At 40.7% G+C, this 17,031-nt stretch overlaps 1 protein-coding gene across 1 annotated transcript in view; it reads left to right on the top strand.

Moving 5' to 3' along the window:
- The window catches only part of ell (elongation factor RNA polymerase II), a 32,957-nt gene that overhangs the window by 4,595 nt on the left and 11,331 nt on the right, over window positions 1-17,031 (top strand). Inside the window, exons 2-3 of the mRNA XM_084920864.1 lie at window positions 9,017-9,061; window positions 15,985-16,106. Of these exons, the coding sequence (XP_084776990.1) occupies window positions 9,017-9,061; window positions 15,985-16,106 (167 nt within the window). The remainder of the gene's footprint in view (window positions 1-9,016; window positions 9,062-15,984; window positions 16,107-17,031) is intronic.

Here is a 17,031-nt window from a genome sequence, read left to right as displayed (position 1 = left end):
TGGCCACCTTACCCCGTCTCAGACCTTATGGGAACGGTAGGGGAGGTAACAGAACCTGGGTGGGGATTTTGTTGCATGAATCCAGTTGGCTAATGCCAGCGCTACGGTTATTTAAGGAATGCTTACTCCTCAGTTTCAGCAGAGCATGGGGCACTGCAAGAGATGACCATAACCACTAAGGCCAAATACGACTCTAAATGTCATGGTGTTCCTATGCCCTGTGGCAAGGTTACCACAAGTGACAATGTCTCCATGACCTGGTATGTCCTTTCCAAGAGCTCAGTCAGTGCATGGGTCATGGTTTGGTCTTTTAATTTTTAATCATACGTGGAGCATCATAAATGCTTAAAATAGGCACAAATGAGTAGTGTGACTGTGGCGCCAGAACAAATTATATGCACATTTGAGTTTTATTCACACATAACCTTCGTTTTTAAAGGTGTTACTTCGCTCAGTGGGTTGTAGCGATAAAGAATAAATGCCCAGACGTAATACATGCAAGACTGCTTCATCAATTCAGAAAACCTGAATTAGGCTGGACCTTGAAGAAATATCTGCCAATTCAATGCAGGCTTTTCCACATTTGAAAAGACTGAGTTTGAAAGGAGATTCCTCTTTTATGTTCACGTCTATCCTTGTGTGTGTTTCTACCTCAGAAAGCAGGTTGGAACACACACAATAAATATTCTCGTGTTGGACTTCCGATGCTGTTGGAGTAAGAAAACTGAATTTTTCCATCTGTAGGGTGTCAATGTAGCTCAACTACATACACTGGACAGTGTTTACACTTTGCATGTGCTAACTCAAAGATCAGTTCACACAGATTAAAATTAACAGGCTTCACAGTAGGGGTGCAACAATACTCGTATCGATATTGAACCATTCGATACAGTGCTTTCGGTTCGGTACGCATATGTATTGAACAATACAAATTTTTTTATTTATTTTATCAACTTTTCTTCTGACGATGCTGTCTGTGTTGAGCGCTCAGTGGATCTGCGTTCGACTACTCCGCCTAGGCTGCACTGTCGAGTGCAGATCCACTGAGCGGAGCGCAAGCTAGCAAGACAGAAGCTAAGCTCGTTGCAACATGGCAACTGCCTCAACGCTACCCAAAACTGAACCTCCCCCACCCTCATTCAGATCTGGCGTTTGGAACTATCTTGGTTTTCATGTGAAGCATGACCCTGATGGTAAGCGCGTCATGGACAAAAGTAAAACAGTATGTCGGATGTGCCACGCAATGCTCAATTGGTGGGAACTAGTGCGTTAGCGCAGTTAGCTTGTTAACATGTTGACGCCGTCCAGCCCCACACACGGGGCTATCCGCGGTAACTCGTTAAAGGAGATTTGCCGCGTTGTGGCGTTAATGTCATTTTAACGAGATTAACGCTGACAGCACTAGTGGGAACACAACGAACATGACTGCACATTTACACCGACATCATCCTAGTGCAAAGACAAGTGGAAACAGACAAAAACAACAAGCACGCATGCTACAAACTTTACCCGAGTCATTAGACAGCTGTTAGCACATGATTCTCCTTATGGGACCTGATATGTTTAATATGCTGCTGAGAATATAGCCCAGAAGAAGCGTATAGTATAGCTTTTATTTTGGAAAGAGCCATTTCTCTGTAATAAACTCTCTTTTCTAAAGATGAGTGATTTCTCGGTCAGATAGATTTATTTATTTTTTATTATTTTGTTGTTTCAGCAACATTAAATTTAAAAACTGTACTTTTGAGTTAAAATATATATTTATAATTTTAATAAATGACAAATTAAAAAGGCATGAACATTTTTTGTATCGAAAAAATATCAAACTGTGACACCAAAATATTGAACCGAACCGTGAATTTTGTGTATCGTTGCACCCCTACTGCACAGTTCACAGGTCGGTTGCACAAATGAGGTACATTCATTTCTTACACTTTTTTTTTTTTTTTTTTTTTTTTTTTTTTTTTGTAAATTTAAATAAGTAGCTCTGAGCTACCTCCCACCATCATTGCTACTTCCCAAACTCAATATATTACTGTAAGATCACGGACAGATTACTTTTAAAAGCCAGGAAACGAAGAACAGTGCAAATGTGGCTTGCATGGCAGTGGTTAAGTTGTCACAAAGCTGTACGGAGGGTTGTCCAGCTGTTTTTACTCTTCACCAATGATGCAGCATTATTAAAAACATGTATTGAATGTACTGCACGCAGATGTGGTGAAGATAGTGTGCTGAAGTTCAAACTGGGTGTACTACGTGTTACGCATAATACTACCTGAGTCCTACGCGTAACACGCAACGTGTACGGGCAATTTTGACAAATAAAGGATTAATTGATTGGATCCAAATGGGTGGAAATGTGATTTAAGTGACTGTGAACATGGTTGCTGGTGCCAGATGGGCTGGTCTGAGTATTGTTGAATCTCTGCCACAAAGGCCTGTCTCAACGTAAAACACGGTACAAGCTAGTATTTGCAAGGTATACCAAATAAAGTGTCCAGTGAGTGTACAGCTGTGCATTTTCTAATTGAAGTATTGCGGAACCATGGTGATTTGTATAGCTGTCTGTTTGGAGTTCTATGAGATCCCCTCAAAACTGCGCATCTGCATTAATCCCTGGATTCCTGCTTGGAAATTGTAAAACTTCTCAAACAAAGCTGGAAGCCCGCCTCTCATCACCAGTAATGATCCATTGTACAAATTCAGGTCAGTGTGGAAGAGAAGTTGAAGTTCGTGGTGAAATAGAGGTCACAGCCCAAGTGGTCATAAAGGGATTTCCAGGGATCTAAAAATATCACCCAGGCTGGAAAACTGTCAGGAAATGCCAGAGACAATGACCTTAAACGTGAGAATTACCACGTTTTTACCATTTTAATTTTTGTAGACCTGTTCTCTGAACTCCCTGCACACTGGTACTATAATCACCGTTGGTTACATATTTCATAGTGTTCAATTTGCAACACTATTATCATGAGATTTCATTAACTTACTGCAGGAAGCTCTCTTATTGCTACACTAGTAATCTCAGTATTTAAAAAAAATCTAACATGTGGTTTGTTGCTGGCTGTATCAACATGGTGTGAGATGCGGCGACCAGTCTCTTCAGCACAGCCTGAGTGTTCATATTGTTGCACTAATTAAAAAGTCCAGCTACTACTAATGATCCTGTTTATTTAAAAAAAAAAAAAAATCAAATCAAATCTTAGTTATCAGTCCAGGGAATTCAGCCCAGCTTAATGGTCTTAAGTGTGTAAAAGGTTTATAATGACAAATGAAACATTTTCTGCATAATTGGTAAACTTACTGTTTTGCCCATTTGCTTGTTTTTGCTCTTCTGGGGCCTCTGAATGCCTGCTGAGTCTCCACTTTCACATCACTTTTGTCAAGGCCTTAGAAGAAGAAGACTATTTGAAGAACTTCTATTAAGATCTTAAATGAGTTTAGTTTGTTTTGCTCACTTCAGTTTTCAGAGAAATGTCTCTTTTTGTAATGAGACTGCTTTCTGTTTTTATACTCAAGTTTTACATACATGTAGTAATTAAACAGAGAATAAAAGCTTAGGGTGACACAAGGCATAGTCTTGTGTTTTGTTTTGTTTTTAAATTGTTGTGCCATAAGCGTATGTTTTTAAAAAAAAAAAAAAAAAAAAAAAAAAACCCTGTCAGATGCCATGTGCAGATTATGTGTGCACCATTTCTTTGTTGCAGGGCTAAAGTAATGCTTCAATTCAAGCACGTGATCAAAAGAAGCTCTGAATCAAAAGATGGAAAACTTTAAACCCTTCAAAGGGTTTCCTTCTAGAGGTGAAGATCTTACAGTAAATGGAACACAGAGTTAGCCCAATTATACGTGTGTGCTATTGTGCTGCCACGTCTGTTTTCAGGGTTTAGACACGCAAAAGAAGCACTGCAGAAATGCACGCACACTTCGTATTATGACTAGGAACACCCAGTACCAGTTTACCCCTGCAGAGTACATGGCACATAGTGCTCTTTCCACCTCTGAAATCCTAGACAGGTGGAGCACCTTAAAAGTGTGACAGTGATGCAACTAAACACCTGACTGCTGTCCTACCCATGGGGATTTAGTCCTGGCTATTCCTGTGCACATTCACAACCAAACAAAGACATGCCTTTACTTCCCCTGCAGTCTGCATTGTTGGAGAGTTGCACTTGTGTAACTAATCAAATTCACATAGTTTCTGCGTTAATCTGAGTGGTAATTTACTGTGTGCCATCTAGTTTTTGACCCTGTCACATTAATAGTCCAGAACCCCTTTAGATTTTTGTTATTAAGCTTTTAAAAAGATTGTGGCCAAGCAGGCTAATGATGTGTTTAATGAAATGTTTGGTAACTCTGAGCAAGGTTTGATTAGGAAATACCAAAATCTCACTAACAAGATCTTAAAAGCTCAGGTCAGGGTTTACTGTTGTTTTTCCTTTTAAGGAGGACAATTGCAAATTATAAGCATGCTGAGGACTTCTCACTGAATAAATATCTGAACTGATCATTGACAAATTGGATAACTTCTGAGGATGTCTAATGCAGTCAAAAGCTGTGGCGTCAATAAAAGGAGCTAAGCCTTCTTTACCCCAACTCTTAATTTGCAATTAACTTGATCTAATGTTTGGAAATCAGATTTGAAAAGATGTTTTTCATGAATTGTTTTTCACATAGTGTCTGATACTCCCTAACTGTTGGATGTAAACATTGCATAATGTATGAGAGACTCCATTCTGACTGAGTAATACTCTGATGCAGTGCAAAACGGAGCTGTACTAAAATCAGGTGTGCCCCAGTTGAGGTTATAACATAAAAAGCGTTTGACCTCCTCCCCCTCCTCTTTCTTTAGAAATGAGCACATGTGGTTAGATTTGAACACTTTTCTGCAGTGACTGATGAGGTGTGAAGACGGGCAAAAGTTAGTCTGTGTCCTGCTTCTCTGCACGTCCAAAACAGACGTGGCGGTAATGTGAAGTAGCACTCCGTTAGCTATGTATTGTGTTTGTGTTGTGGATGGGGATGTCGCTTCAAAGCTGGCCATCAATCGTACGTTACAGTTGAAAAGGACTCGTTCTACATTCTTTTTGAAAATCAAGTTTTAAATCATCATTTGCTTTTTTTTAATACTATAGGGGGAAAATAAGCACTCAGAAGTTAAGCTTTCATTTTGACAGATTTTTAGTTTCTTCATTAGCTCTTTGGCACCAAGTCCCTGCTGGTCCTAATTTCCTTGCTAGTAGGCACTGTGTGGGGACATCCGCATGCTCGGTCTGAGGCCAGGAGCTGTACTGTGTCCCCAAGGTTAGCTCTGTGGAACGTTCTGGGCTCAGGTCCCAGAGAATAGTGACATGTCAGCAGCCCATTCAAACGAACAGGCTGAGGGTAGCAGTATGTTAGCATTGCTGGGAGGGGGAGGGCATAGGGTGCTAAAACTGGTGCTGCGTTAAACATTGCAGGGGGGAGACCGGGGAGACTGGCTCCATGAAAGGTGTGGTGTCCCCGAATAGGCTGTGCTTTTTTTTTTTTTTTTTTTTGCTTTTTTTTTTCCCTCTCTTCTTCCTTTCTTTTGGTTTCTAATATTATGAGTTTAGTACAGTATAAGCAGAGTTGCTTTGCCAGGATTACTTCGCTTCATTCCCTTTGTTCCGCAACAAAGTCTTTAACTTCAAATAATAGAACTAGAGTCTCTGAGACACTGCTGCTTCAAGTAGCAGTCTTTCTTTTTTTTACAGTGCATTATGTTTAACTAGTAAACAGTGAACACACAGCGAGGTTAAGCTAGGCTTTTAAAGCTGTTACCAGAAACCAGTTCTGGAAAGACTGCATTCTTTTTCCGCATTCAGTACAGTTCAGTTAAATAGCATCAAATCACAACAACAGTCACCTCAAGGCTCTTTATGTTGTAAGGTAAAGACCCTACAGTAATACAGAGACCCCAACAATCAGGTGACCCATTATGAGCAAGCACTTGGCAGCAGTGGGAAGGAAAAACTCCCTTTTAACAGGAAGAACTCTTTGGCAGAACTGAACATGGCAGATGGCTGTCCGTCGGGAAGGTGCCACACATCACAACTTAATGTGTGCCCAGGCTGTTTTTCAGACGCCGTTGAATCTTACAGGAGTGGATGGATTCTTGAAAGAGTGGCTGCGGTTAAGGGAAGGGAAATTAAAGGGTGTGCCAAAAGGTATTTAACACACTTCTATTTTGGATCATCAGAACAGTTTCTTTGAGTCCAGCACTCCCAGCTGAGCTATTAAGCAATAATTATAAATCAGCTTTACAGCAGACTCGATGATCGTTTTCGCAGGGAGTGTGTGTGTGCGTGTGTGTGTGCGTGTGTGTGTGCGTGTGTGTGTGCGTGTGTGTGTGTGTGTGTGTGTGTGTCAAAACAAGCTAGAAACGCACACACCAGGAGAGTTAGCAAAACCAGCTGAAGCCTCCAAAGTTCTGGCAGAAGGGTTTGGGCAGGATTTGCACAACTTGTCTAGATTTCCTTCATAAAATGGAGAAAATTCCTTTGCCAGAATTCAGAATTGTTTCCATTGAACTGCAGCTTTTTTTTCTCTTTTCTTTTTTTTCCTCAGAGGAGGCGGACCTTTATGCTGTTGAAATGTTGCTTGGGAGTTGAGTATAGTGTTTGACATCTGGATTATAGTGGATTACAGAAATGAATGGAAAAAGGCCCGGCTTTAGTTGAACGATTAAGTCATTCAGGATGGTTCAGTACAGTTTAATGTTGCAGTTGATTATGCCAATTAATTAATTAATTAATTTTTAAATAGTTCTTTCAACCAATTTATATGTGTAAAAACAGTTAAGCTAATAAGGTCTATTAACTAATTTAATGGTTGTAGCATTTGTCTAAACCTGCTCCAAAGGTCCAGCATTTCTTGGAAGGAATTAAGGACGTTGCACAGGTGTGTGTGCTGTGATTGGACAGCGAGCGTTGCAGGAGTAATGTAAACCTTTTCAGGCACATGTCTGAGTATGCATGGGCGTGTCACAAGCCTAACATTAAAGGCATATAAGCCAGGTAGCACATAAAGGATCTTCGTAGCTGAAGTAACGTCACACTGATGATTTTCAAATGTCGAGCTGATTATTTTGCAATCGCCGTAGTTTAAAACCAGATCTGATGTGTAAAGGATGGAGCTGTGTGGTCTCGCTGTAGAGGCTTGTCAAAGACGAGTTAACCATGCACTAAAGCGTATCTGTCTGCTGTTTAGCTCTAAATAGGACAAAAAAAATCCACAAAATGAACATTTTACAGTATTAAAGAAGACCTTTAAACTAGTGACTAACACCATAAAATCATTGGAGAGCTTTTACTAAGGTGGGAAAAAAACTTCACACAATTTTATACAGACCAGTTTCTTTTGTATTTGAACTCTTTCAGTACCCTTCATGATGAGTTCGTCACCATGGTATATATCAAAATGTGGTTTGATGACCATCAGAATAGTTTGTGGGCTTTTCCAAAGGTAGTTGGATAGGCAGAGACCATCCTCAGTAGCGTCTGAGGCATAGCCAATCAACTTTGTCCATAAGAAATATGCCAGAAACCACTCAGTTCAGAAAGCTTCAAGAGTTCCTCCCAGTAGGCTTTTAATGGGTAGAGACGTGCAGTCGTTCTGCACCGGCCCTTATGCTAGAAATGTGGTCCATACTATTAAGGCCTGAAATTAAAAAATAAAATGAAATTTAAGTGAAACCACACAGAATAGCAACTCAGTTATCTTTATATGCAAGTGCTAGATCTCTGGGTCAGGATCAGGCAAGAATACAAAGCATGTTGTGTCTTTAATAAGCGTACCCTCTCTTGAACTTTTTAGTACTCTCACTTGATCACATTTAATCCACTAAAGCAGCATCAGAAAAGCCAAAGTGCTGTTTAAATGTTTAACGGTACTTACAGTACCCACAGTACCTGTAATTGTGAGGCTGACGCCCCAAAAAGGCTTCATCTGGAGCATTGTCAAAGGTCCAGTTTAGGTTGAAGCAAACAGCTGATTGATTAATTTTGGCTTTCTGTGCCGCTCCCTGCTTTGTCTTAGCATCAGCACCAGATTTGTTTTAAGAATGCACGTGTAGTATTATTAATATTATTATTATTATTATTATTATTATTAATTTTTTTTTTTTTTTGTTGTTGTTTTTTAAATCCCCCAAGTCCGGGAATTATAATGCTGTGATGTTTTTTGTTTTTTTTCCACTTTTTTGAGAATCGTTAAACTGAAAGAATTTAAATTTATAAGAAATGGACTCATGAGGAAACGCAGTTTCCCTTGAAAGCATTCTGGAAACTCTGTTCTGCGCTGCTTTTCCCGTGTTTACAAAATTATTGCTGCTTGTGGGAGGTCACAATTTTGTTAGTTTAATTTTGTGATATTAAATGGGTTGTCTCGCTCACGTCTTTTTTGTTAGAAAGTGTGAAATGGTCTGTTCTGGTTTATTTCTGGTGTTCGTGCGTTACTGCTTTCAGTACCATTGATGTGACCATCAACTCTTCAGCATAAAAACTAATCCATACGTGTTTGTGGTCTGCGGCACATAGCATGCCTTTTTAAAAGTTCTCTTCTGTATTGTTTACTTGAGCCATAAGGTGACCACATGATTGCAGGCAGCTTCTTTTTTTTTTTACTGTTCTTGTTCTTCCTCATTTACACCCGTGACTGCTTCTGCTTCTCCAATGCTGGGCGGATTTTTCACAGTCTTCCCCATCTATCACAGTTCATTTACACTGGAATAAACAGATTTCACCCGGGTCAGGTACAGGAGCTAGCAAAGTGTCTGGTATCTTTTCTGAAGACAAAGGACGGAAATGATGATGGCTTTACTTTGTTACCGTTTATTACCATTGTTACCATTTAATCTACTGCTGACGGTTTCAAAATCACATTTTTGCCCTCACTGAACAGTTTTAATATCCATACATGAGCAGTTAATTAAAAAACAAAAGGTGTTTGTGGTAACTTGGCTGACGTTAATTAATCTTTTTGTTTCTTTTCACAGGTCCTGTCATCGTCGCCATTGATAAGATTTAATGGAAACCAAGGGGTAAGAATGTATTCCGCTCCGTAAACACGCTACTATACCTACATCATCACCTCAGTTTTATTACAGTTGACCTTGTTGAATTATCGCAGGTATTTGCCACTTTCAGTTTCAAAAGATGTCTTTATTACACATTTATCAGTCATTTTGTTAGGTACACCTATCCATCTGCTTGTTAATGCGGGTATCAGCCACGTGGCAGCAATTTGATTCATTTAGGCACGGAGAGGTTCAGTAATAGGCAGTTCTCTGGGTGATAAATGCTTTATCGATGGCAGAGGACCTCGTCACCCATTATGAGCAAGCACTTGGCAACAGTGGGAAGGAAAAACTCCTTTTTAACAGGAGAAACCTGTGGTAGGACCAGGCTCAGGGAGGGGCAGCCATCTGCTGCAACTGGATGAGGTGAGAGAAGGAAGACGGGATAAAAGACATGCTGTGGAAGAGAGACAGAGATGAATAAAAACTATGATTCACTGCAGAGAGGTCTATTAACACATAGTGAGTGAGAAAGGTGACTGAAGAAGAATCACTCAATGCATCATAGGAATCCCCCAGCAGCCTACACCTATTGCAGCATAACTAAGGGAAGATTCAGGCTCACCTGATCCAACCCTAACTCTATGCTGTAGCAAAAAGGAAAGTTTGAAGCCTAATCTTAAAATTAGAGCTAGTGTCTGTCTCCTGAATCCAAACTGGAAGCTGGTTCCATAGAAGAACGACTTGAAAACAGAAGGCTTGGTTTCCCATTCTACTTTTAAATACTCCAGAAACAACAAGCCTGCAGTGCGAGAGCGAAGTGCTCTAATGGGGTGATATGGTACTATAAGGTCATTAAGATAAGATGGGGCCTGATTATTTAAGACCTTGTATGTGAGGAGCAGGATTTTAAATTCTGGATTTAACAGGGAGCCAATGAATGGAAGCCAATATAGGAGAAGTATGCTCTCTCTTTCTAGTCCCTGTCGCTACTCTTGCTGCAGCATTTTGGATTAACTGAAGGCTTTTCAGGGAGTTTTTAGGACATCCTGATAATATTTTGCATGAGTATTGGTGTAGTTTGCATGGTACAGCAAGCAGTGCCATGCAAAGTGCCCAGTTTTCTTTCTTAATGCAAAACGAGTAGCGGACAGTGAAGTAAACAAAGTAAGCAGAACGCACTGACGTTTTCCTTCAAATCCTATAATTTAATTGTGCCTTTCCATGATATAAAAATGTCACCGTGGTGCCAGCGCTCCTTGTATCAGCAGCTAACTGTCCGACAATGATTTAACTCTGCACAAGCAGCTTCTTCCATTAAAGGCAACATGCCCGCTTGACGTGTGTCAGCCTGCCCTGTCTGACATGCATACACTGTCTATTTGCTCTTCTACTTTGGAAACCTTCGTGTCTGCCATGCCCAGATGTTTTATTAGCAGTGCATCTGTGTCCCAAGTGGTGTTTCTGTTCTGCCAGCGTGGTCACAATACCCACAAAACCAGAGATTTCTAGCATCTTTATCCATAATGATGCTTCATACATCTGTCTTAATCCTGCCCTCCTACACACTTGTTCTCATTGGCACTGCCTCGTCTGCACCCCAGGCTGTTGGCTTATATAAAGGCTTTGACACCAGGTTATCTTCGGTCACTGAACGTGATATAAAAAGCTCCGGCACAGGTTGGCACCGTATTGAGAAATGTGGTTAAAATGTGTCTTACTGTTTCCGTTGTAACCTCAGGCAGCCTCCTCATAAGCTTTACAGTTCCCATATCAGCAGGTCTCAGCAGGCACAATGAATGTTTGAACTTTAACATGAAAAATGGTTAAAAATAAAACGGACGATCATCACTGAATTACAGAACTTAAATTTCTACTGATGGACAAAGTTAAATGGATTGGTGACTGGTATACTTTCTAACAGCACACTTCTTTTTTTTTTTTTTTTTTTTTTTTTTTTTTTTTTTTTTTAAACCTGCTTGCTAGCAAAACATCTGCCAATATGTGTCTCCTTATGGAAGTTTAATGCTCTAAATATGTTAAAAGTATTTTCAGGGCAAGACGTTTTGCTTGACTGTATCCACGAGTTGTTTCCTGATGTACACAAACAGACCGGAGTCTGCAGAAGCTCTCCATTCATCATTTATGTATGTAGTCTTATAAACACCTGTAAAGCAGCAGATGGGACCACTGCTGTAGCTCAAGTGTAGCCAAGTATTTAGTATTTCAGGTTGCATTGTTTTTAAAATTTAGAACTAATATTCTTGCTATAACATTATGCACAATAGCCTTGTATTTAGAGTTGTAGCAAGCTTTCCTGCCTGCTGTCAGTATTTTGGTGCACTGCAGAACCATGGAGCCAGGCGCTCTTTCATTTAATGCTCATTTATTTTATGTGTATGAGCACGTCTGCTGTGGAAAGATGGTTTTATCTCCAGTTTACAGGCTGATTATTCAATGTGACGCTGCAGTTTTTATAAGAAGCGTCATGGTAGGCGTTACCTACCCACCTGTCTTTAACTTAACACACATTTGGTCACATGTTCTGTAGAAGGTCCTGCTGTCTGTTGCCGGTCGTTTCAGGCTGCAGTTATGATGCAGCAGGCTTGCTCAGGGGAAAAAATCTGTTGGTGTTAAGATGAGAATGCAAGTCATAAGTGTGAAAGTGGCTGAATTACAGAACAGATGGCCTGGCTGTCAAGAGATCCAATATTCATTCACTCAGATTCATTCATCTGGTTCAGCTCTGACAGAGTTTGAACACATACTTTTTAGAAAAGTGGGGAAAAATCCAAAAGGCTAGAAACGAAATGGGAGACATTTTTTCCAGACAGGTTTCATATTTTAAATGGCCAAAAAACACAAACGCTGGCTGCATAAAACATCGATCTGGATGATGAGACGTCTCTCCCTCACATTTCATTCTGGCTGCAGAAATATTCTGTCCTAAAATGCAGTTTTGGTAAAAGTGACACACACGTCCTTTTTTTTATGAATTCTTCAGAAGAGGTGGTGGATGTACCAGAGTGTTTCCTGCACACTGATCATCCCACGAAGCAAAGTCATCAGGATTGAGCTTAAAAACATTTTAACCACTTGTTGTTGTTTGATTTTGTCTATTTATCAAATGCGCAGAAATTACAGACTGCTGCAAAGATAGATAAAAGATTAATTAAACCCACGACTACACATTGCTTAATAGTGCTCATGTCCAAAGTCGCCCCTCCACAGGATCTTCTAGAGCCAGGAAGGACAGTTAAAGCTGAAAATGCTGAAACATTCAGTAGCTTTGCCCCCAGATTATTTTTAAAACATGTTTTGCTGCAGGTTGTGCTTCTCCCACATACTCACAAATTCTCATAACGGATTCATTAACTGCTCGATGAGCGGCGTTTCTGGCTCCTCCCCCCGCAGCACGTGTAAAAAAAAATACCATGCCTGTTTGTGTTATGGATGCAGAGTGCAAGGAAAAATTATCATTATGCATATCTTAGTCGAACGGATACAGATAAGCCTGCTACCTCACACTGTTGTAAACTATCAGCACATGTATCAGCAGCAGGACTGGCTCATGTTTCCAGATTTCATTGTTGTATTGCTCTTTCGTGGGTGTGCCCAGGGTAAGGGCTGACTGTGGATTTGCAGAATTCGCCCTTCAGATTTCCATTCAGGGTTTGATTGCTGTCCCTCTGACAAGGGACTTGGAGGGTCAATTATTAGATCCAGGGGCGGGGGTATTATTGTTTTCTTATCCTCCCCCAGATCCATCGTGTCTCTCCTCATGAATCACTGTTTTTCATGACTTTCTTGCTCTGCTCCTGATATCGGCCACCGTGCACCATGATTTCTAGTCAAGCATAGTCTGCTCAATTGGAGAGGATTTGGACAGCTCTCTGGCTGGCTTGAAGCTGAACAAGTCAATAGTGTCATCCATTTAATCTTGGTGTCTCCAATTTATTAATCTATCTATTTTTATTTTTTTTTTCTTACTTTCTAAGCCAAAGATTTGACACTGACAGACTTTCTTCTCTTCTCACCTTGATGAGAGGTGTGGATATCAAGTTTGTGGGGTTTTGGCTTGATTTAAAAAAAAAAAAAAAAAAAATGAAAGGGACTGGTGAATTTGCTGCATCCCCGTCTCTGTAAAACTTCTTTTTTTTTTTTTTTCTTTTTTAAATTTAATTGTTCAGATCCTTTTTAACACTGCAAAGAACTGCACTTAATTTGGTTATGTGTTGAACATCAGACGGTCCCACAAGGTGGTGATGGGTAATCTCTTTAAAATGTTTCTTTGTTTGTATTCCTTTGATTTGTGCTAAAGCTCTCAAAGCTCTAATAATTGGAAGGTTTTAACCATGCAAATAAAGCTTAACCCAGTTAGCCTCTTAGTCTTGATGCAGACCGGAGCTCTGGGTACTCTGACCAAACCGGATCTGCAGTCACATTTTTCAGTTCCTGCGAGTGTTAAAAGTTCATAACTTATTTAATGTATTATTAAAATGTTGGCTCTACTTAATGCATATATTTTAAAAAAAAAAAAAAAAAAAGAAAAAGAAATTTTTAAAAAAAAATCATCCATGTCTAGTCGTGCCTGCTCAGTGTGATCAAAGACACTTTGGTAAATCAGATGCACAGGTGACACAGACTCGGTCTTGGTTGTGAGGGAGGCGTTTCTTGTCAGGTTTTGATCTCAACAGTGATAACTTTCTTTAGAAGCGGTGCTCGTTCATGGATGAGTAAGTTCATGCGTCCACGTGGTGGTTTCGACAGTTTGTTAGCGTGGAGCCTGAGCCATTTGGTGTGGAGGAGCCTCTTCTCACTCTTTCATCCTCTCCAGCGTGAGTCACTGAGTCACTGAGTCACTGAGTCACTCCCCTGTGCCCTGCCTCTCAGTCAGCTCCGGTGCCTCTTAATTAGATCTGGATTCACAGTCAACACATCGATCTGCTGCTCTTTCAACTAAACGTGACACACGTACAGTATGTTTAAACTGGATATGTAGGTGTCTTTCAACACCATGACATACTGTATCATTGTTGATCTTCTTCCCACGTGCATTTCGTGTTCTTAAACTGCCGTAACGGGTTTTATAATGTGCTGAAAGCCTGGAGATGCTTGCTAGCTTTGATGGCAACACATTTTCGAGCGTGAAACGCTCAATAGAAATGCCCTTACTGATCTTAGAGTAAGCTGCTTTTATCTGCATAGTCTGTATTTTTTCTGTTTGCTGTAGGCCAGAGTTTTATTGCAGGTACAAGTAAGTATGTGGGTGCTGGAGTCATAATGGGGCTGCGTCCATTTGTCTCTGTTGCAATGGCAACACTGCCGGTTGATCTGTAAAGACGAGCGATGGGGTCGGGGCTCATTACAAAATGGAGCAAGAACATTGAGTACATATAGGGCCAGATTTCCTAAACGGGACAAACGTGGATGTGAGCACAATCACCAGATGGTGCTGATAGGTGTGGCTGGTTTTACGGGTGTTTTTCTTACAGTTGTGCTGTTTTCTGAGCGCAGGCGGTGTACTTCACTCTTCATAAATCTTGTTGTGCACTTTAGTCATACTTTGTTCCATAAGAAAGGAACTTCTGAGTTTCCCTCCTCTTACACCTGATCTTGTCCCTGCTCTCTCTTTGTAAATACAGGCAGTACAGTGTAGGAGGGTGGTCAGTGTTACTGCTGCTAATTAACTGGGCTAATACAGATAACGAAGAAAAAGTGTGCTATAATTTCTAAATGATCATTTTCCATTTTGTTAACAAAGCTGTTTTCAGAGTTATGGAACAGTTTTTAGAGGTAGGAAAATACAGGTGATTGTGTCACCTGCAGCCTCCACACTTTCTGTCTTTGGTAAAACGGTTTAGCCGCCTGCATGTGACTTCCAGCACTGATTAAGGAGCCAGTGAGTCACAGGCAGAGCCTCTGATCGAGGCTGGGTCACCAGCAGTAACCTGCTCACCAATCAAGAGGACCTCTGCTAGGTGTCCAAAACCACCAAATATGTAACGTCAGCCTTTTGTCGCACTGGCTCAGTGTGATGCACAGTCCTTGGCGGTGACACCACTTGAATTTGGTCAGATGTGCTTAAAACACAAACCTCTGCCTCCGCTCGCGCTCCTTTAGTGAAGAAGTTTCTTTACACGACGAATCAATTCGCTGTTGAATTCACAGCATAATAAAATCATTTTGAGGTGAATCAGAAGTGTGTCAGCCAAGGTTTGGGTGTCGCCCCGTGCTTTCTCCGCTCACTCTACACATTGCCCTTTAAGATGTTTACCAGCCTGCTTCTTTGCACTGCATTAAAATGTCAGCTGTATTTACACTGGGCACTATTGTAGTTATGCTCTATCTACTTTAAAGGAAAAACACAACATCTGAATCTCGGCTCTCTTCTAAAACTATTTCCTCTACTTAACCAAAGTATCCAGAAGCTTTGCTTTATGATAAGAGGCTTATTAGCCAGATGACGGTGGTTAATTCTACGTTCACCTCAGTGTTTTATAACCAACACCTGTAGTGCTGGAGGAGGGTTTTTTGTGGGGGCAGAGTAGTATGTGCGCACTGCAACTACATCCAAAGCCACAGACTGCAGAAATACCTACCATAGTTGTTCTGCTAACATATTTTAGTGGTACGTTTGGACAACAATTAAAACACTCTGTAGTTGTGAATGAATGCCGTAGAAACACAAGGTGGTAGATTTACATGCATTTTGCGTGGTTTTTAAATGAGCAGAAAATCCCTGGAGCTTTATAAGCTTTTTTTTTTTTTCTTAAATATTATGTACCACAGTGACATCCTGTTTACAGCAATGCAAACAACATACAGGAAAAGTGTCTGGAAAGAATGTTAAATGTGTTTCTGATGTGCATCAGACCTTTGTGAAATCCATTTTTTACTTTCATGCTGAGTTAATGTATCGTGTGTTTTGTTTTTGTCTTCAACAGAAAATTTCAATACCACGCTCAGAAAATTCAAGCGAACTCCAAACTTTTACTTTCTACCTGTCGAATGTGGGCAGAGATAACCCGCAGGGCAGCTTCGACTGCATCCAGCAGTACATCACCAGGTGAAGAGCGCAAACACAAGGAGTGCTTTCTTATTAATTTCTCTTATGTAAATACACGAAGGTGCCTACGGTCACTCGCGTATTACCTAAGGAGTCAGTCCTCCAACAGCAGATGAATCCGCATGTTTGATTTGATGCCCTTCCTGACACAGCCCTCCCGTATATCCGGGCTTGGGACTGGCACTAGGAACACTCCATAAAAACACAAGATGTAATGTCATGTTCTGTCAACATATTTAAACCATGTGTAAATAGTCAGCAGTCTTTGGACTTCAATTATCTAATGAGTATTTCCAGGCAGACTGTTGCTTGGAAATACTGTTGAACTCGGGACCTGAGGCCAATCATCAGGTCTCTCAATTCACCACCTTACAGGCAGCATAGATGAAGACAATGGGGCTTCGGCTCCGGGACACTGTGACGTTTATGAACTTTGGTAAATGGTTCAATCGTTCTTCATCTTTTTCCAGTTAAATATGAAAAGGTGCCGCAAGCTGAGTGACGACATTGTTCTGTCGAGTTAACCCAAAATTGAGTTATTAAACAAAATATTCTTGCAAAATAATGTTGAGGTAAGAACTTAAGCTATCTGGTGTTCCAGTACAGTTAAATTTCAATCATGGGTGGTCGGGCCCATCCCAGCAAGTAGAGGTGGGAAAGACTTGACACATAACGTCCGCAAACTGTGACTGAATCAAAATAATGCCGGCAGATGTGTGCGTCGAAGAGGAAGGAAATGGAGGAACAGAATGAGGAACTACAAGGATCTTGTACTTGTCAAGTTTCTGACCCCATTGTTCTCAAAGTATTTTTAAAAAGTGGGTCAGCTGGAGTTAATTCGAATCTCCGACTTGATCCTCGTCAACCTCCAGTTGCAGTCTAAAACCCAAATGACAGAGCTCAGCTTGCACCAACTGTGCTAGCA

This window comes from Perissodus microlepis, chromosome 23 (genome assembly GCF_051167445.1).
Source record: "Perissodus microlepis isolate ML-2025 ecotype Zambia chromosome 23, ASM5116744v1, whole genome shotgun sequence".
NCBI lineage: Eukaryota > Metazoa > Chordata > Actinopteri > Cichliformes > Cichlidae > Perissodus > Perissodus microlepis.
This window is presented reverse-complemented; position numbering and strand designations above follow the sequence as displayed.